At 42.2% G+C, this 17,998-nt stretch overlaps 1 protein-coding gene across 1 annotated transcript; it reads left to right on the top strand.

Moving 5' to 3' along the window:
• Nucleotides 1-947: 947 nt before the first annotated feature.
• Nucleotides 948-16,062, top strand: FKBP4 (FKBP prolyl isomerase 4). Its single transcript, XM_068700694.1, has 10 exons — nucleotides 948-1,335; nucleotides 3,700-3,844; nucleotides 5,144-5,286; nucleotides 7,923-8,043; nucleotides 8,589-8,745; nucleotides 10,083-10,173; nucleotides 10,516-10,599; nucleotides 11,331-11,516; nucleotides 12,677-12,916; nucleotides 15,171-16,062. Exons 1-10 carry the CDS (start codon nucleotides 1,252-1,254, stop codon nucleotides 15,267-15,269), a joined length of 1,350 nt encoding a protein of 449 aa, XP_068556795.1. The 5' UTR covers nucleotides 948-1,251; the 3' UTR covers nucleotides 15,270-16,062.
• Nucleotides 16,063-17,998: the final 1,936 nt, after the last annotated feature.

Here is a 17,998-nt window from a genome sequence, read left to right as displayed (position 1 = left end):
TGAGGGCAGGCTCCCCTCTTATACCCCTCTCTCCACAGCAGTTCTTTTCAAACCAACTTTTCATTGGTCAAACAACTTTGCATATAACAGCAACAGCAAACACCCAGAAACTTCCATGCTTAATGGCTGGAGAACAAGAAACCAAATACTGCATGGAGTCTCCTGAATCACCCTTCTTTGTTCCCTCTAAACTCTTTTACATTCCTGATGGCCTCATCGTTAAGAGTCTAATGTTATCTCATCCACGGGGCTTTCCAACCCCCATGGCCGCACTCCCAAATCTCCCCCTTCTTTATTAATATCAACCATTTTCTCTACACGAATTACCACTCCATATATAACAGCCAGAGGATGGTTGTGAAAGTTCCTCCACGTATTTGCTGCCTCCATTAAGACCCGTTGGACCAGAAGCAGCTCAGATGCTTTTCTCCGTGCACCCCAGCAGATCTCAGTCTGGTTTATGGCACACACAGAACCAGCTCGGTACCTGCTGCAGATTTAACCTGCAAACTCATCCATGGGGAACTGTGATCAGCATCTAGAAGCTTCTAGACCAACTGCATCCAGAAACTGTTATCTTTCCCTCTCACCCTTCCTCATCCTTGGTCCCCCTAGGTTTTAAGCTGCGCTACAACGCGTTCCTGCCCGGGGCCGGAGGGCGCCGCCTTTTGAGGGGAAATCTGCGGATTTGGGGCTTTGTATCCCCCTGGGGGACTGCCCGGGGGCCGGCAGGGGCCGCTGCGCTGCGCTGCTCGCCCGGCGCCCGTGGGCGAGCAGGGAAGGAAAGTTCAGGAAGGGCCGGGAAGGTGCCGCGGGGAGGCGCCGCCGAGGGGGGAGGCAGACGCGTGTCGCTGCCCAGCGGGGCCGGGCACGGCCCCAGCCCGCCTCGATCCCCGCGCAGGCGGCTGCTAGCAGGGCCGAGAGCCCGGGGCCGGACGCTGCCCGCCGCCGCCGCCATCCCCGAGCCCCGCAGCCCCTCTCCCCTCCGCGCACTTTCACCCCGGCCCCTGGCGCCCCGGCGCGGCGAGCGCGCTGCGGCAGCCTCTAGAAACTTCTCGGTCCCTCCCTCTCCCCCTCCCCTTCCTCCTCCTCCTCCTCCTCCTCCTCCTCCTCCCGCTGACCCGGGGCCGGCGCTGCGGCGAAGGCAGGAGAGGCGCGGCGAGCGGAGCCCGCGGCGCAGCGCGGAGCCAGACCCGGTCCCTGTCCCGGTGCAGCGCAGCGGTGGCAGCAGCAGCAGCAGCAGCGAGCGGGATGACGGCGGAGGAGATGAAAGCGGACGGGGCCCCCCTGGAGGGGGTGGACATCACGCTCAAGCGGGATGAGGGCGTCCTCAAGGTACCCGCCGGCTGCGGCGCGGTCCCCTCGGGGGTCGGGGGGGGGGGTCCCGCTGCGGGTCCCCCCGGGGCTCAGGGCAGCCGAGCCGAGCCGAGCCGTGCCCGCTACTGCGGGGGCCCGTGGCCGTGCCCGTCCCGCCCCCAGCACGTGTTGCTGGCCGGGGGCTGAAGATGGAGCCCGGGCAGCGCCGCCATGTGCGTGCGGCGGCAGCAGGGCGCTGGCGGCCGGGGCGCTCCATCTTGCTGCGAGCGGCTCCGGCAGCCCGAGATGGCGCCTTGGGGGCCCGCAGGAGCCGGGCTCGGCGGCAGGAGCCCCTCGGGGAGGCTCCCCGGGCTGGGCGAGCTGCCGGTGGTCGTGCCCTCCCCCCCCCCCCCTTCTCCCCTTGGTACGCCGGGTGCTTGATGCGGGTGGCGGGATTGACACCGTCAGGGGGAGTTGCTTGAGCGGCCTCCTCCTGCATCCAACATTTCCAATCTCCGTATCTCTAGAAACTTCTCCGGTCTCTCGTAAAAACTTCCCGCAGTAAGGGCTAGAAGTCGTCTTTAATCGCGGCGAGATCGGAGCCGTAGCGTTAGGGGAGATGAAAAGGAGCAGGACAGCGAAGACAAAATTCTCTTTTCAGCCTCCCGAGCCTTTTGGTGTAGGTCCTGTGTCATGGTGACGCTTTCAGGAAGGATGCTGGGGACCTCACTGAAAAATGGTTGGTTTTATCCCCTTTCACATGTTTCTCACCGATACACTCTGCTTGGAGCTCCAGGATTTCGCCTGTGTCACGGTATAACGATGGAGCTCTCATATCACACACACGGCTCCCAGGGAGCTGCCTGGAGGTCTTGCATCTTGGCTGCTTGAACGCAGTACAAGGCAGCAAGTATCCATCCACTATAGATGCAAATACAGATGCAAGTATCCATCTGCAGTACCCACCTTTTGATGGAGAAGCAGGTGATACTAAAAAAAAACAGGAGTGGGACTATGAACTTCTAAGGCAAAAGACTGTAGAAGCCATGAATTTAGCTTCCACAGACTTCATTTTTGTAGTGATTGCAGGATGCACCTATTAAAACCAAGAAGTCTAAATCTGAACCTAATCTACACCGATTTTGTACTGGTATCATTGCACTGATTCCAGGAGAGGTTTTTTTACATTTGTTCATTAGCTTCATATCAGAACAGTATCCAGAGGTTTTCACCTGGTGTTACTGCATGCATTTGCACTATTTATAGCGTCAGCATTTAAGCACAGAAAAAATATATTTGCAATGACGATACAAACAGAAAAATCAGGTTCCTACATCTGCAAGGGAAATGTAAATGCTATTGAAAATAGGGCTGCCGTAGTTACGAGAAATCAATTTTGAGTTTCCTGAAAATTGATTAAATGGAAAATATCAATGTTGTATAAATACTGAAAATGAGATAATCGGTGTTTGATGTTGTATAACCTGATATGACACTTTTGAGAATCTGACATTTGGAAATGCTTAGTAAATTTTCCAGTAAACGCAGTTACTCTTCCAAAGTGATTTCAGATTCATTGCTTTAAAGCTGCTAGACAAGTCTGTGCATGATGTAGTTCAGGTTGGTTACTAGATTCATGTTATTTTCATATACCTTTTTTCAATTCTCCATTAAAGAGATCGCTTAAATTTTTGCTTTCTTTGGGAGGAAAGAACATCAGTAGATCTCATTTTATCTCTGATGCTCGTAACTGCTGCACCACAGAGGTGGTGGAGGATAAGGGCAGGGTGTGCAGAGTGAGGTCAAGGCATCTCTCTCTGTTCACAGTGTTCCCTCCCTAGGAAACTGAGCAGGTAGTATTCCCCTCCTTCCCCGGTGAGCTTTGCATAACTGTCAGGTTTAACTGGAGTAATTTCAGATTACCTATTGGAATAGACCTCGTATGAGAGGAATCAGGATGTTTTCTTGCTTGTGTTTTGCCTAGAGCACTGAACTTCTTGGTAATGATACAGTAGTGGCAAAGAAAATACTAGAATAAAACAGACAAAAAAAAAAAACCCGCTCGGTGGTTTTTCTGATTAAGTTTAAAGATCATACGTGATATTGTCAAGGAAGTTAAATGACATTGGCAGCTATAGGTGGAGAGATTTGTAAGCTGGTGCCAACTGTTGCCAGTTAAAATTCTTGTATCACAGCACAGCCATCTTGAGGTTCCTGCATTTAAAACACTATTAGTCTGTAGACAATCTAGTCAGTCAGTTCCTTTCCTGATAACTGAAACAAACCTGCAAATCCCTTATTGGCTGAAGATAGTAATGCACATACCTTGAGTAAACAGAATTAATGTCCAATAGGCAGGTGTAGTATTCATAATCTTAGTGTTGTTTACTGTTTTTTTTTCAGGTTGTCAAGAGGGAAGGCAGTGGGACAGAGTCGCCGATGATAGGTGATAAAGTGACTGTCCATTATACAGGATGGCTCCTCGATGGCACAAAATTTGACTCCAGTCTGGACAGGAGAGACAAATTTTCATTCGATTTGGGGAAAGGTAATATTTTATGTTTGGTTTTAACCTTGGTAGTATTGAGATGGAGTTCCCTTGCGTGTGTGGTTCATTCCCATATTAAAGTTACTATTTAAATGTGTTTCCAGAGCTTAAAGTTTATTTACTTACAACAGCACAATCAGAACTGCTTTGAAATCTTTATGAATGTGCATTCTGTATACCTGCCTGCTGAAGAATTCATGGAGCCTCAGACAAAGCCCTTTAGGGGAAACGCTCACCTGATGGGAATTCACCCTGAAGCAGAGTGATAAGGGGTGGTTAAATAACCAGAGTGTGCAACTTGTTGAATTTTTTTCTTTTTCTTTTGCAAACTACTTTTGCAAACAACTCAAATTCAAGAGTACTTAATCGTGACCAGATACTGGGGCAGGGTGCACAGATACTGGGGCAGAGTGCACAGGGGCAACTGTCAGCTGCAGCTGAAGAATGATGAAATGTACTCCTTCTTTTTCCCTAAATTCCCAATTTAACCCAAATCTGAATGTTGAAGTAAATCCTGTCATAGTCAAAAGCCTTCATTTTTTGAACGTAAAAATCCAGACATCCTTGTTCAGCAAATCTTACTACTCAATCTGTGTTTTTTCACTAGCAGTTATCTACCTGCTGCTCTTTTATTTTGGAGATAAATTCTGCAGTGTCCTGAAATCTGGGATGATACCAAGTTTACTCAAATAATCGGGTCTGATTGAGTTTAAAGGAGTCAGGAGTAGGAGAGCTTGAACGAGAGGATTTTGTTACTTGAGATTACAGCTTCTGTTCCCTTTTCTCATTAGAAGGGATACTATGCCTCCACCCCCCTTCTGTTACAAGTGCATGTAACTTTTAGTTACCACTTTTTCTGGTCTTTGCCAACTGATAAAGTACAGAGAGAAAAGGCTGTTGTTTTGTGTTGTTTTCAAAATACAAGCAACCAATCTCTCGCCCTAAGACCTTCTGCTCCAAAGAGTTTATTGTTATTTTCTCCACACTTGAGATTGTGCCAGGCTCTTCAGGAATAGTCTGTGTCTAGATAACTTGTATTCTCTGTGGGCGAGGAAGCAAGGGGAGGAAAAGAATCACTGTATCTAGAAGGAAGAAATGTACACAAATTTGAGTGCCCAAGTAACTTTGTAACTTGATTGCAGTTAAAACTGACATACATAAAGCAGAATGGGCACAAGTCTTTTACTAGTTCTGCTCTGTCTTAATTTTTGTATACTAAAAGTGATGATGCTCGATTTCAGAGTTGATGATGTCTTTCATGTGTGCCTAGCAATCACGACTGAAATTTGACTTCTACAGGTGAGGTGATCAAAGCATGGGACATTGCTGTGGCAACTATGAAGGTTGGCGAAATTTGTAGGATTACTTGTAAACCAGAATATGCCTATGGCTCAGCTGGGAGCCCACCAAAGATACCTCCCAACGCTACGCTGATCTTTGAGGTAAGTGAGATATAGACACTAAAACTGTACACTCAAAGAACAAATGAAAGTCATATTTCACTGTAGAAATTGTGTGATGTAGTATCTTTTTAAATAGGAGGGTTAGGCACTTAAAATCTGTGAAGGTCACTCATTCTTTAGTCTTCCTCTTACATTGTTTAAAAATATATTTAATAAATAAAGCATTGCCAGCATGGTTCCTTTGCAAGTGCCATCATTGCACCAAAATTGTGTACAAATCGTCCTACAAAGAAAGCACTTTTTTTTTTTGTACATGGTTGCCTCTAAAACTGATGTTGAAAGATTTAGTAGCTGTCTCATCACTACATCAGTATTTGGAGACTGTCTCTTGGTTATGTCCTGAAATAATGGATGTCCTTTTTTTCTTTTTAATTCATAATTCTTCTGTAGAACATTGGCGCAGGCCTTGGTGGTGAAAAAAGAAATGGGAAAAATTGTAATGTCATCAGTGGCATGTTCTGAAGTGATCTAGCTTGCTTCAGACAGACTGAATAGAAAGACCAGAATTGTATTAGATATCTATCAAAATGGTAGCTGGATATGCTCCTTGTGCAGATGAATATTCAATTTCTTTTACATTCTGCGTATCTTTAGTTCAGTGTCATGAATCTCAACAGCAATAGCTTTGAATTTCCTTTTTTTGTTGTTGTTCAAACAAGATACTTAGTATAAACAATGCTGAGTATACTGGCTTGCTCTTTGTGTCGTTTTTACTACTATTTTACTCAAAGATGGGATAACAAAACATCTTCTTAATTTTGTAGCTGTTAGACAAAGTTTCTTTTGTGACTAGATGTGTTTTTTCTGTCTTGTCTTGGTACTCCCACTTCAAACTGATTTTCATTAGAGACTTGAAAGACCATTTGAAGAAGTTTCAGGCTGGTTAGTCAATTGCATTAAAACCAGCTTTTAAAAATTCTAAACAATTTGTTGCAGCAGCAATTCTAGATAAAAGGTCATGTTTCTGTTGCATTTGTAAAATACCTTGTTTACATTTCTTTCTCAGTGACTAAAGAGTTTGGTCATCCTGGCTTCTTCTTTGTCTTTTTCTTAGAGGTTTTTTTTTTTTCCTGAATGATCATAGAATGGTTTGGTTTGGAAGGGACCTTACAGATCATCTAATTACAACCACACTGCCATGGGCAGGGACACCTCCCACTAGATCAAGTTGCTCAAAGCCCCATCCAACCTGGCTTTGAACACTTTGAACACATCCATTTACAACCTTTCTGGGCAACCTGTTACAGTGCCTCACCATCCTTACAGTAAAGAATTTCTTCCTTATATCTAATCTAAATCTCCCCTTTTTTAGTTTAAAGCCATTATCCCTTGTACTATCAGAGCAGTCCCTGATAAAGTCCCTCTCCTGGTATCTTATAGGCCCTCTTTAGATATTGGTGGAAGGCTGCTATAAGGTGTCCCTGGGGCCTTCTCTTCTCCAGGATGAACAACCCCAACTCCCTCAGCCTGTCCTCATAGTGCTCCAGCACTCTGATCATCTTTGTGGCCCTCCTCTGGACATGCTCTGATACCTCCATGTCCTTCTTGTGCTGGGGGCCCCAGAGCTGAAGACAGTACTCCAGGTGGGGTCTCACAAGAGCAGGATCAAGTGGGAGAATCACATCCCTTGACCTGCTGGCCATGCTTCTTTTTGATGCAGCCCTGGATATGGTTGGCTTTCTGGGATACAACAGCACATTGCTTCTCGTCAAGCAACACCCCCAGGTCCTTCTCAGACCTGTTTTCAATCCATTGTCTGCCCAGCCTGTATTTGTGCTGGGGTTGTCCCAGCCCAAATGCAGGACCTTGCACTTGGCCTTGTTGAACTTCATGAGGTTCACGCAGGCCTGCATCTTAAGTCTGTCCAGGTCCCTCTCCGGATGGCATCCCTTCACTCCAGTGTGTGGACTGCAACTTGGTGTCCTCAGCAAGCTTGCTGAGGGTGCACTCCATCCCACTGTCCATATTGCTCACAAAGATAGTAAATAATGCTAGTCCCAAACCAACCCCTGAGGAACAGAGCTTGTTACTGTTCTCTACTTTGATAATGAGCTGTTGACTGCAACTCCTTGAGTGTGACAATCCAAGCAAATCAATTGTGAACTCATAATACATAATGATAAGGCAAGTCTAGAGGGGAGAATGCAAGAGAAATAAAACGAGAACAGTAGCTATGTTCAGTCATGCAGGAAAGAATGATACAGAAGTCTCAAAACTACTGTCCTTTGGACAACTCTTAAAGAAGCCAAGAATTTATTTTTTTTTTTCAGTAGTCCCTAAGTATTGTGGTTCATGTAAGTATAACTTAAAAGCCATTCTCACAGTTATTTGAATTAAAGGATCTAATTTGTACTGTTGGGAGATCAAAGTTTTTGGAGGAAAAAAAAAAGCCATAAAGGCCTGAATTATCGTCTGTAACTCATCTGTAGGTTTCCATTCACTATCTACTAAATACAGCATCTTTATAGTCTTGGCTATCTAATATCTTACAGGATGTTAACTAAGACAGGGGCTGTCTGAACAGCTATAGTTTCAAAGAACTCTGGAGTACAAATTCCATGGGTTACTGAGTTGACGTGACGAGAATAAATGCAAGACTTCTCTTCCCTGCACAGATAGAGCTGTTTGAGTTTAAGGGGGAGGACCTCACTGATGATGAAGACGGTGGCATCATCCGAAGAATCCGTAAGAAAGGAGAAGGCTACTCCAAGCCCAATGAGGGTGCTATTGTAGAGAGTAAGTATATTATACAAATAGTACGTAGCTTTATGTGTGAGAAGGCAGAACTTTTTTTCCTTACCTACAACTTCTTTGTCCTTAGAGAGAGGAATACCTAGCTTATCTCTCCTTTACCAAGTGACATAACTTAGGGTAAGCTTTCATTCTTTTATTTCTAGAGAGGTTTACATTTTCAAGGAGCAACTGTGTTCTTCAGAGACACTGAATCTGATAAAGTGCTGATTTGATAACAAAAGTTAAATGATTCTAATAAAGTAATTCTATTTGCAGAGGAACAAGAGGGGAGATTAGTTCTTGCATTTGTTGTTGGAGTAGAAAAAAAATCCAACACAACCTGGATGAATGATGAGGGGGGAGGGTTTATTAACTTTAGCAACAGAAGTTGTATTTGCTACCAATAGCTAACTATACATCTGTAACGGTTAAAAAAGACTGGTTAGGAAGAGGCTTTGGCATAACCTGTATTACATGTGCTACATACCCCTTACCATGCACAGTTAACTTCTGATTTGTCTCTGGGTTGTTCTGTTTTTTGTCGACAGTCCAGTTTGAAGGCCGATATGGAGATCGTGTTTTTGACAAGCGGGAGCTGCAGTTTGAGATTGGAGAAGGTGATAATTATGATCTTCCTCATGGTCTGGAGAAAGCAATACAGAAAATGGAGAAATCTGAGGAATCTATTTTCTATCTCAAACCCAAGTAAGCTGTTCCTGATCTTCTGATACTTGAAGGCTTATTCCTAACATCTGGCAGGGATGATGTGTTCTGTTGCAATGTTCTTCAGATCTTCTCAGTTCTGTAGTACAAACTTCATCAGACCTGAAAATCGGATGTATGGAAAGTACAAAGCTAAGGTTATTTAGCCAATAGGTTATAAAGTAGTAGCACTCAAAATGAAATTGACTTAAGTGTCTATAGTGTTGATCCTAGTGAGTATTAAAACAGATACTATTGCTTTCTTTAACTGACATTTTTGTGTCCCCTCTTAATGAAACTACTTACTGGACAGAAGTGCATATAAAGATACCTGGATTAAAGAACAGCCTCAGAATAGGAAAAGATCTGATAAGCCCTCCAAGCAGCCCTATGCAATATGTAGTGAGATGTTAAGAGTATCTGAGTATCTGAAACCCTTTGCTGTTATAAAAAGCTCAATGATATTCTTAAGCAGTTTGGAAAAACAGGCTCAAGATTTTTGTGAGGCACGAGATTTCATAAGGCAAATTTATATCCAAACCTTTGATCATCACAGTTCTTGGTTTCAGAGAGCCCTAACTTGGAGGTACGAGTGCATAATGTTGTAATAGTAAATGTTCTTAAAAAAAAAAAAAAAAAAAAAAGGCAGAATTTTCCCCTTAGAGTGTGAACACATTTAAAGTAAGTGGAGTCTGCACTGATTATTTCCACCAAGTCTAACTTATTTGTTTTTATTTTAAGCTTTTTTAACTGGAGTTGAATCTGGAACAAAAAAAAAAAAAAGCAAAGCAGTCTTATCTTGAGGGTTTTCCTGCTAGTATGCAGTTTCTTAATGGAGTTTCAGGGCAGAACGGCCTTTCTACAGGCATTTACTGTTAATCAACAGATTTATGCTATCTTAAGTGTACAGCTGTTTACTTAATCTATGTATTGCTGTTTTTGCTTTTCTGAGAATAGTTAGAATAGAATACAGATGTTCTGAAGAAAATAACCAGTCTTGGACTATGAATATAAAGCAGGATGTGTATAATTTCAATATGTGTTTTTTTTTTTTTTTTACTTGCTGAACTTGATTTCCCTTCACATAAGCAACAGCAAGCTCAAAAAAAGGGGAAAAAAGCATTTAATAGACAAATGAATCCCATTTTTTTTCCAACTCTCCCCTATCTTGTGCTTGCTAATCTTGGAAAAGTATCTGGAATTGTTCGAGCCTTTGTCTTGCAATAATGCCATGTAGGCAGACTTGCATGTTGTTTGTTTGTTTGTTTTGCCTCAAGCTTCCTGTGATCATGGTTGTTTGGATAGTTTTTCAACTTTCCCCCCCTCCCCCAATCTTTCAGCTATGGTTTTGGAAGTGCTGGGAAGGAGAAATTTCAGATCCCTCCAGATGCAGAACTACAGTATGAAGTGAAACTCAAGAGCTTTGAAAAGGTGGGAATAGGAGATGAAGTTCCAAACAGACTGGGAGGAGGGGAGGGGGAAGAAGTGTGGGTGCAGCTTAAACGAGGACAATGGTGTCCTTGATCTTTTGACCCGAATTAAGGAAGTTGCTGTGGTAGGTGGTGATGAGACTTTGAGAGCTCTTGGGTTAAATTGTCCTTACTGGATCCCTGTCTGTTGCTGTCAGTGTCTCTTCTGCTCTAGAGCTCAGTTTCTAGTAGTAGTGTAAACTGCTTTTTCCAAGTATATCTTTACTGTACTGTTATGAATAGTATAGCCATACATTTTCCCAAGAAATGACATTGCTGTCTTGAACTGTTCCTAATTGGATAGGCTAAGGAGTCTTGGGAAATGAATACAGACGAGAAGCTGGAACAAAGCTGCATGGTGAAAGAGAGAGGCACTCAGTACTTCAAGGTAAATTACAAACCCCAAATAATAGTATAATTTCTTAGTCCATGTTATGAACTGGTAATGATGATGTACAGCTTCGGTCATTTTAGAGTGGTGTTTGTTGGTGTTCTCTGTGTCATTTTACAGGGAAGAATTAGAGGGGGGGGAGAAGGTGTCTTTTTTTTTTTTAAAGCCTCAGAGTTGCAATGTCTGAATGCTTGCTGCTCTGTTCTGTTCTGTAGTTCTCTGTATCAGAGTTGTTTGTACCTAGAGATAACTCTGGGGCAAACATTGAGTAGTGGCAAGGTTACAGTATTTAAGCTCCTGCTGTGGGATGGTGCTGTGAATGAACAACTTCCACTTGGGTAGAGATGTGTGGAGAAGCAGTGTTTCAAACTATTTGATGAGCAGAATGCAGACCTTACGATGATTTTCATGGCGTTGTGATAATTGTACTGTTTTGAAAAAGGCCCATCTTGTTTTATATCAGAAATTGAATACAAGGTGGGAGTTGAGAGTAAAGTATCAATGCTGGCCAACGTGCACAGCTTTAGTGGGGAAACCAGTAGGTGGTATGATTTACTGTTCTATGCAGTAGTGATATACTATGACAGTAGTATACTTTTGATGATAGAAGTTGTTCTGATTAGTCTGAAGTATTTCAGATCTATTGCTTCAGGTAAGCAGAAGAGGCAAAGGGGAGGTGAAAGTTACTGTGATGAGCTGTGTGGAAAATTAAATTGTCTTGTTTACAGGAGGGGAAATACAAACGGGCAGCATTACAGTATAAGAAGATTGTGTCATGGCTGGAGCATGAATCAGGACTCTCTGAGGAGGAGGATACAAAAGCCAAGAGCTTGAGGCTTGCTGCCCACCTTAATCTAGCTATGTGCCATCTCAAACTGAAGGAGTACTCCCAGGCTTTGGAGAACTGCAACAAGGTAGTAGGATTTATTCATTCTTAAGATGCTCAAGTGGTCTGACAATTTATTTCTTGCTTTAATAATTGAGGGATGTCAGGCCATGTGGCATCTGAACTTTATCATCAGCTGACAGGTGGGTAGTAGCAAACACACAATGAAAATACCCAGCACCTTAAGTTCATAGTGGTATTTGGAATATCTTTTACTAACTTGCTGATACATTTAACTAAGAATATTTGAGCATTCAGAAATTAGAAACAGGAAGACATGGTCATAGAATGACTTGGGTTGGAAGGGACTTCAAAGATCATCTAGTTCCAACCTCCCTTCCATAGGCAGGGACGCCACCACTAGATCAGGTTGCTCAGGACCTCATCTAAGCAGATCTTGAACACCTGATCTGTGGATGTGAGGCATCCACAACCTCTCAGGACAACCCATTCCAGTGCCTCGCCACCCTCTGAGTGAAGAATTTCCTTCTAAATCTTCCCTCTTTTAGTTTAAAACCAATCTACTTTGTCCTGTCATTTTCTGATTGAGCAAAGAGTCTCTCTCCATCTTTTTAATCAGTTTCCTTTAAGTAATGAAAGGTTACAAGGTCACCCTGGAGCCTTCTCTTCTCCAGGATGAACGTCACCAGCTCTCTCAGCCATTCTTCACGGGAGAGGTGCTCTGGCCCCTTGATCATCTTTGTGGCCCTCCTCTTGACCTGCTCTAACAGCTCCACATCCTTCTTGTTCTGGGTGCTCCGCACCTGGATACGGTATTCCAAATGGGGCCTCACCAGGGCTGAGTAGAGGGGGACAATTTACTCCTTTGACCCACTGGCCACTCCTCTTTTGATGCAGCCCAAGATGCAGTTGGCCTTCTGGGCTACAAGCATATGCTGCCGGCTCATGTTGAGCTTTTTGTCCACCAAAGTGGATGAAAGAAGATAGTAATGTTGGCAAAAGTCCAACAAAGAGCTGGGATAGAGCCAGGACTAACTCTCAGACTTGATGGTTCTCTGTCAGGTGGCCTACTATATCTTTTTCTACTTAAATGGAATCAAATACATTAGAATTACTAGTAAGTCCCGACAAGACTGAAAATCAGAAGGTTCAGTTTGTAGCAGTTAGTGATGTTCTGACTGCATGTTAGTTAAAAAAAATAAATTTTTCTTCCTTTTTTAAATGCAGGCACTTGAATTGGATAGCAGCAATGAAAAAGGCCTCTTCCGACGTGGAGAAGCCCACTTGGCTGTCAATGACTTTGAGTTGGCCCGGGGAGATTTCCAGAAGGTGATACAACTCTATCCAAGTAACAAAGCTGCCAAAGTGCAACTAGTAACTTGTCAGCAAAAAATACGCGAGCAGCATGAGAAAGAGAAAAAGATGTATGCCAACATGTTCCAAAGGCTTGCAGACAAAGACTTAAAGGTAAGTAACACTGCTCCAGAAGACCACAAGAGGTGATGTCATATGTTAGACAACAAATAGAGTTTTGGGTATTCAGCTTACTTCTCCCACCCACTTCTCATATGAGTGGGAAAGCACTCAAGTAGGTGCCTCCGGGGAAAAATAATGGAGCAGGCAACACTCAGAATGATTAAACCTTCTTGTTTCAACAAGACAACTATCAGTACCAAGGATATGACACAAAATGTTTTTAGTTAGTTCAACTGATTTTGAAACAGCAGTGATGATCAGAAAGCAGTTGAAGTTGGTGAAGTGAGAACATGGTAACATCTAAGAACTGGAGAAAAAAAAAAAAAAAAAAACAACCTTTTTTCCTTGAACTATCATCTCTGAAGAACAGTCTATTCTGGTGTCAACATGGCCAATCTACTGAAACTTTATGCCTGTCATACAGGTAGTGCTGAGAAAAACCTTGATTATTTTTTTTTGTTGTTTTTGTTTTCAAAGAGTAGCAGTATTTTTCTGGATTTGGTTCTTCTCATGGAGAAGCATAAACAAACACAAAAATGCAGACATTCCCCACCGATTCTGCAAGGAAGGTGTCATTGTCCGTGAGCAGGGTAGTTACATACCTGGCAGCCTCATGTCAGCAATGGCCCTTGCCTGCTGGATCTTGGGAAGAAGCTATTTTGTCCTTTTAGATATACCCATCCATTGTCTTTATTTATTCATTTATATTAAAAATCTCAGAAAGATAAAGATACAGCAACCAAACTAGAATCACCTCACTTGTAGGAATCTTTAAATGTGAAACTGCAGGTTTTAATTGCTAGCTGTCTGGCTATGCTGTGCAGATTCCTTCCAGGTAGCACAGCTGCTAGGAGTCTGGTATCTTTCCCTAAGTGTGGTGTATTGCAAGATCTGCCATACATAGAAGATCGCTGAAACAACTGATACCCAGTAAAAGTATGAAAGGGGCTGTCTTCATAATTTTAAAAATGTATGCCTCACTCCCTAAGAAGGACAGCTGGGAGAGTCATTTTCACAAAAAGCAGATTCACGGTCTTCCCATTGCACATCACTGAAGACGCTGTAGAGAGACAGCATGCTTTCTTCCAATTTTCCCATTTACTTTAGGAAAGAATCAACTTTGTTCATTCTGCTCAATACACTGTCAGATAGTATCAGGAACTGGCATGTGTTTGTGTGTATATATATATATATTATTATTATTTTAAATAGAAGCCATCTGGCCTATTTCATATTTGTGATTTTGTATGAAAATGGATCTATGGAATATGGAACTGTAAACAAATGCCACTTAGTCCCTAGGTCAGTCTTGGTGATTTTCCTTGCAAGAAAATACGTATTCCTGCAACTTCATTGATGTCTTACTCAAACTCCAGCAGTAGGTATGGGAGAAGCTGAAGACTTCTAGAGAAGAGGGTTAGTTTAGCTAATACCTTCTTACTTATAAGAATGCAGTGTGCAGTATGGTTCTGAAATTCCTAACATCTAAACATCCAATATCTAAACAGTCCAAAACATCCAATATCTAAACAGTCCAAAACATCCAATATCTAAACAGTCCGGTAAAGTGTGATGGCTGCTATTGCATCAGTAGTCCTTTGTATGTCCTATTGTAAAAACTGATTTAGGGATCATTATGTGGCTCTGCCTTCCACACCTTTTTAAGTGGACTGGAAGAGCAAGGAGAAGAGCACTTCTAGAGCAGACACTTTGTCAGATTAGATTTTTCTTCCAGGTAAGCTTGTAGAGGACATCCAAGTGACTTGTTTAGTTGAAGTTGCTTTTCATGAAACTAGCTGTCTGAAATATTTCTTCATAACCTGAGTTCAACTGTGCCTCTTACAAGTTGGGAGAGGAGACAGGGCATGGGAATCACTGAAATTGAATCACATTGAAACATAAGCAGGAGAAAGGAGTTCTCTGTAGAGGCTTCCTAAATAAATTTTGGTTTGTAGAAGAACCTTTTAAGAAAGTGTTATGTAGCAAGCATGTAAATATCATATTATGAATCTTAACTACCTAATACTAGTATTACTTCTCAGCCTGCTCTAAACTGCTTCTGGTTACTTGATACAGGAAAAAACGCAAAGAATTTTTCAGGTTCTCTTAGCTGAAGGTCTTAATATCATAATTCAGTTTTGCAAGGAGTCTAGGTGTCCCAGTGATAGACATCAAATGATGTTTGTGGTATTGTCTGCAAATTTAGCAATTTTGAATAATGGAGCCTTTTTTTGTCTCTGTTTAGTCAGCTACTACTCTTCAAACCACCCACACTGAAGATGCAGAAATGAAAGATGAGCAGAATGGAGTTGAAGATAAATCTGAAGTTGACACAGAAGCATAAAAACAAACCCTATTCCATTAGTTTTGTAAATGAAAGAATTTCCAGTGAATTAGACCTTTATTTTTCTACCTGGTTGGACAGTGGCTTCAGAGGAACAGAAGCTGAGGCCACTATGCCATAGTCAATTACAGCTTTGTATGTCTGTGAAAGAAGCTGAGTGGCAGCATAAATCTGGTTTAATCCTAGGGACTTTATTTATTCATGCGGCCTCTGTTACTGTTTGAGTTCTGTCTGGATTTACTCTGCTTGGTTTATTTGCATTTTGCCATTGTGTTTGTCTTTCTGGTTCCAGCTTACTTAAATTTAGGAAGCAGAATCTGGGATTAATTTCCTTGATTTTTTTTTTTTTTCAATGACCTTTTCCAACAGTCCTCATGTGAGATTTGAGAACAAATCAGCACTCCCTGTTCTTCTGCCTTGGCATTGTCCCCATTCCCCCATTAAATGCTGTAACCTTCCTTGTATGCCTCCCCTCTGCAAATTACTGAAGGTGAAGACTGTGAAGTCACAGCTTAAGAAATAAAGCTTCGGTTAAACTTAAGAAAACAGAACTTTTATGGGTTTTTATTGGAATTTGCGCAGAATTAATTGAATTTATTGTTCTCTAGTCATTCAGCATTTTCTCATCCACGTAGCTGTACAGTAGTGACAGTATGTTTTCCTCTATTGTTATCATAAGTTTTCACAATGAATAGAGAATCTGTTTGCAAATGAAAAAATGTTGCTGAAAATTGTACACAAAGCATGTCTGTAACCTATGCATATAAAGTTTATTTTCCTGTTTGTATCGCTATATTCCTCTTTCCTCTTTTTGTTGTAAAACTGGACCAGGAAAATACTGATTTATACCTGAAAGTAACTGGCTTTAAGGAAAAAATGTGATAATAGTTGAAATGTGTTGCAAATGCTTATAATTCCTGATGAACTACAAACTTCTGAATGATCCTCATTTCACACGGAAGCTATTTGGTATCCTTCTGCTTCTTTATATAGTATGTTGGGTGTTTTTTTTGCTAGTGGTTTTGTGGTGTGGGTTTTGTTTTGTTTTGTTTTTTGGAGGTGGGGAATGGGGGAAGTATGTGAGGTTTGGGTGTTGGGTATTCTTTTTTGTTTTTTCCCCTCCCCTCTCTGCAGGTATGGAATGGAGTATTCAAACTTAACTTTGTTGTTTATTTCGTGATGTAATGCTAAACTTGGCATCTTTACTGTCCTGTTCCAACACCTTCTAGCAGCAGGGACTATTTTTTTTGCCTGCTTTGCAGAAGGAAGGTAGCTTTATCCGTTCCTTTCAGGTAATGGACTTCTGCACTGAGAAGGATGTCTTGTCTTCCCATGGCATGGAATGGGCTGGATTTGTTTGTACATTGCAAAGAATATGCCTGTCTTAAATCTGATTATATCTGAATTCTTGTTTTGAATTCCTGGTCTCCTTTCCTGAGGGGGAGAAAAAAAGGGAGCATTCATTCATGGGCTTCCTATAGGACTGGAGATTGTAGCACCTGCCTCTGCAGAAGAGACAGCTTGGGCCTGGGACCTGTATGATTAACTATCACTAAAGCGGTAAGCCTAAATTACTCTCCTGCCCCTAGTCCAAAGATGAGAAGTCTACCACCTGCTGCTGGGTTGGAGCTAGCTTAGGGATCTGCAAACTGCACTGATTTCTGCATGCCCTAAGATTCTTCAGGGTGGGAAGAGGTAGGAGAAAGCAGCAGGATACGTGCTTGGTAGGTCATCACACTTAAGGAAATGCTGTTTCCCTTGACTTTTCTATCACAGACTAGTTATTTAGGAAAGTTACAATCACCAGATAATGTAGGTACTTTTCATGAGTTCTGACTCTGTAGCATCATCAGTTCTGCATACATGAAAGCTTTGCTTTCTACCAAAATACAGCTACCTCTGAAGGGAACATTACAACTGGGTAACAACAAGATGTGAAGAGCATCTTGTCCATTGAAGTTAGAGGATTTCAAGACAAAAACAGTGATGGGAATCAAGCTAAGAAAAAGGCTATCATTTCCAGTCCTACAAAAGAAGCTAATGGGTTGATAATGCCTGCCACTACCCGGGAAAAAGGAAAAACAGAATATTTAATACAGGGGTTTCTTTAGATTGAATCAAGATGTAAAAATCCATGCCAGTAACCTCCTGTTATGTTACAGGAGCTTTACATGCATTCTATAAAAGTAGCAAAAGACATGCCCTTCTGGCTGCACGGTAGTAAACAAGTCTGAATAGCTCAGTAGAATCATCTCAACAAATACAATGTGTGAGAGAGACTGCGAAACACAGGGAAAATCTTACTGAGAAAAGACAGTAACAAAACTGGAACAGTCAGATTCCTGTCTCATCTCTTAGATGATAGAGGAGCCATAGAGATTTCTTTCCTATGAGGTATACCGCTTGCAAGGAAATAGAAAAGCTCTCAAGCTTCAGCTGTAGCTGGTAATGCTAATAGTGAAAATAAAGTGCTATAATTTGTATTGTGAATCAGGCAACTTAAAGAAGTGCTTTTTAGAGTTACTCTTAAGACAGGAATACAAAACAATAGACTACAAGAAAGGAGAGCAGGAATGTCAAGCAAGAGCCCTTGTTCTCCAGCAGGGATGCCTTGATCTGCTTACAATTTTTACAAGAAATGGGAGCGGTGGCTGAAGCTGTTGTTGCTGGGAAAGCAAGAATAGGGTAAAATCCTAGTAAGTTTCTAATTCTTGAACACCAGTTTGCAA

The sequence above is a fragment of the Anas acuta genome, chromosome 1 (genome assembly GCF_963932015.1).
Source record: "Anas acuta chromosome 1, bAnaAcu1.1, whole genome shotgun sequence".
In the NCBI taxonomy this organism is placed as follows: Eukaryota; Metazoa; Chordata; class Aves; order Anseriformes; family Anatidae; genus Anas; species Anas acuta.
The sequence above is the reverse complement of the archived record's forward strand: the minus strand, read 5'-3'. Positions and strand labels throughout refer to the sequence as shown.

Bases quoted from the DNA above. Each gene is read 5' to 3' on its own strand.
- FKBP4 (XM_068700694.1), top strand. From the start codon at position 1,252: ATGACGGCGGAGGAGATGAAAGCGGACGGGGCCCCCCTGGAGGGGGTG. The intron at 8,746-10,082 runs GTAAGCTGTTCC...CCAATCTTTCAG, and splicing joins ATTTTCTATCTCAAACCCAA to CTATGGTTTTGGAAGTGCTG. The intron at 10,174-10,515 runs GTGGGAATAGGA...CTAATTGGATAG, and splicing joins AACTCAAGAGCTTTGAAAAG to GCTAAGGAGTCTTGGGAAAT.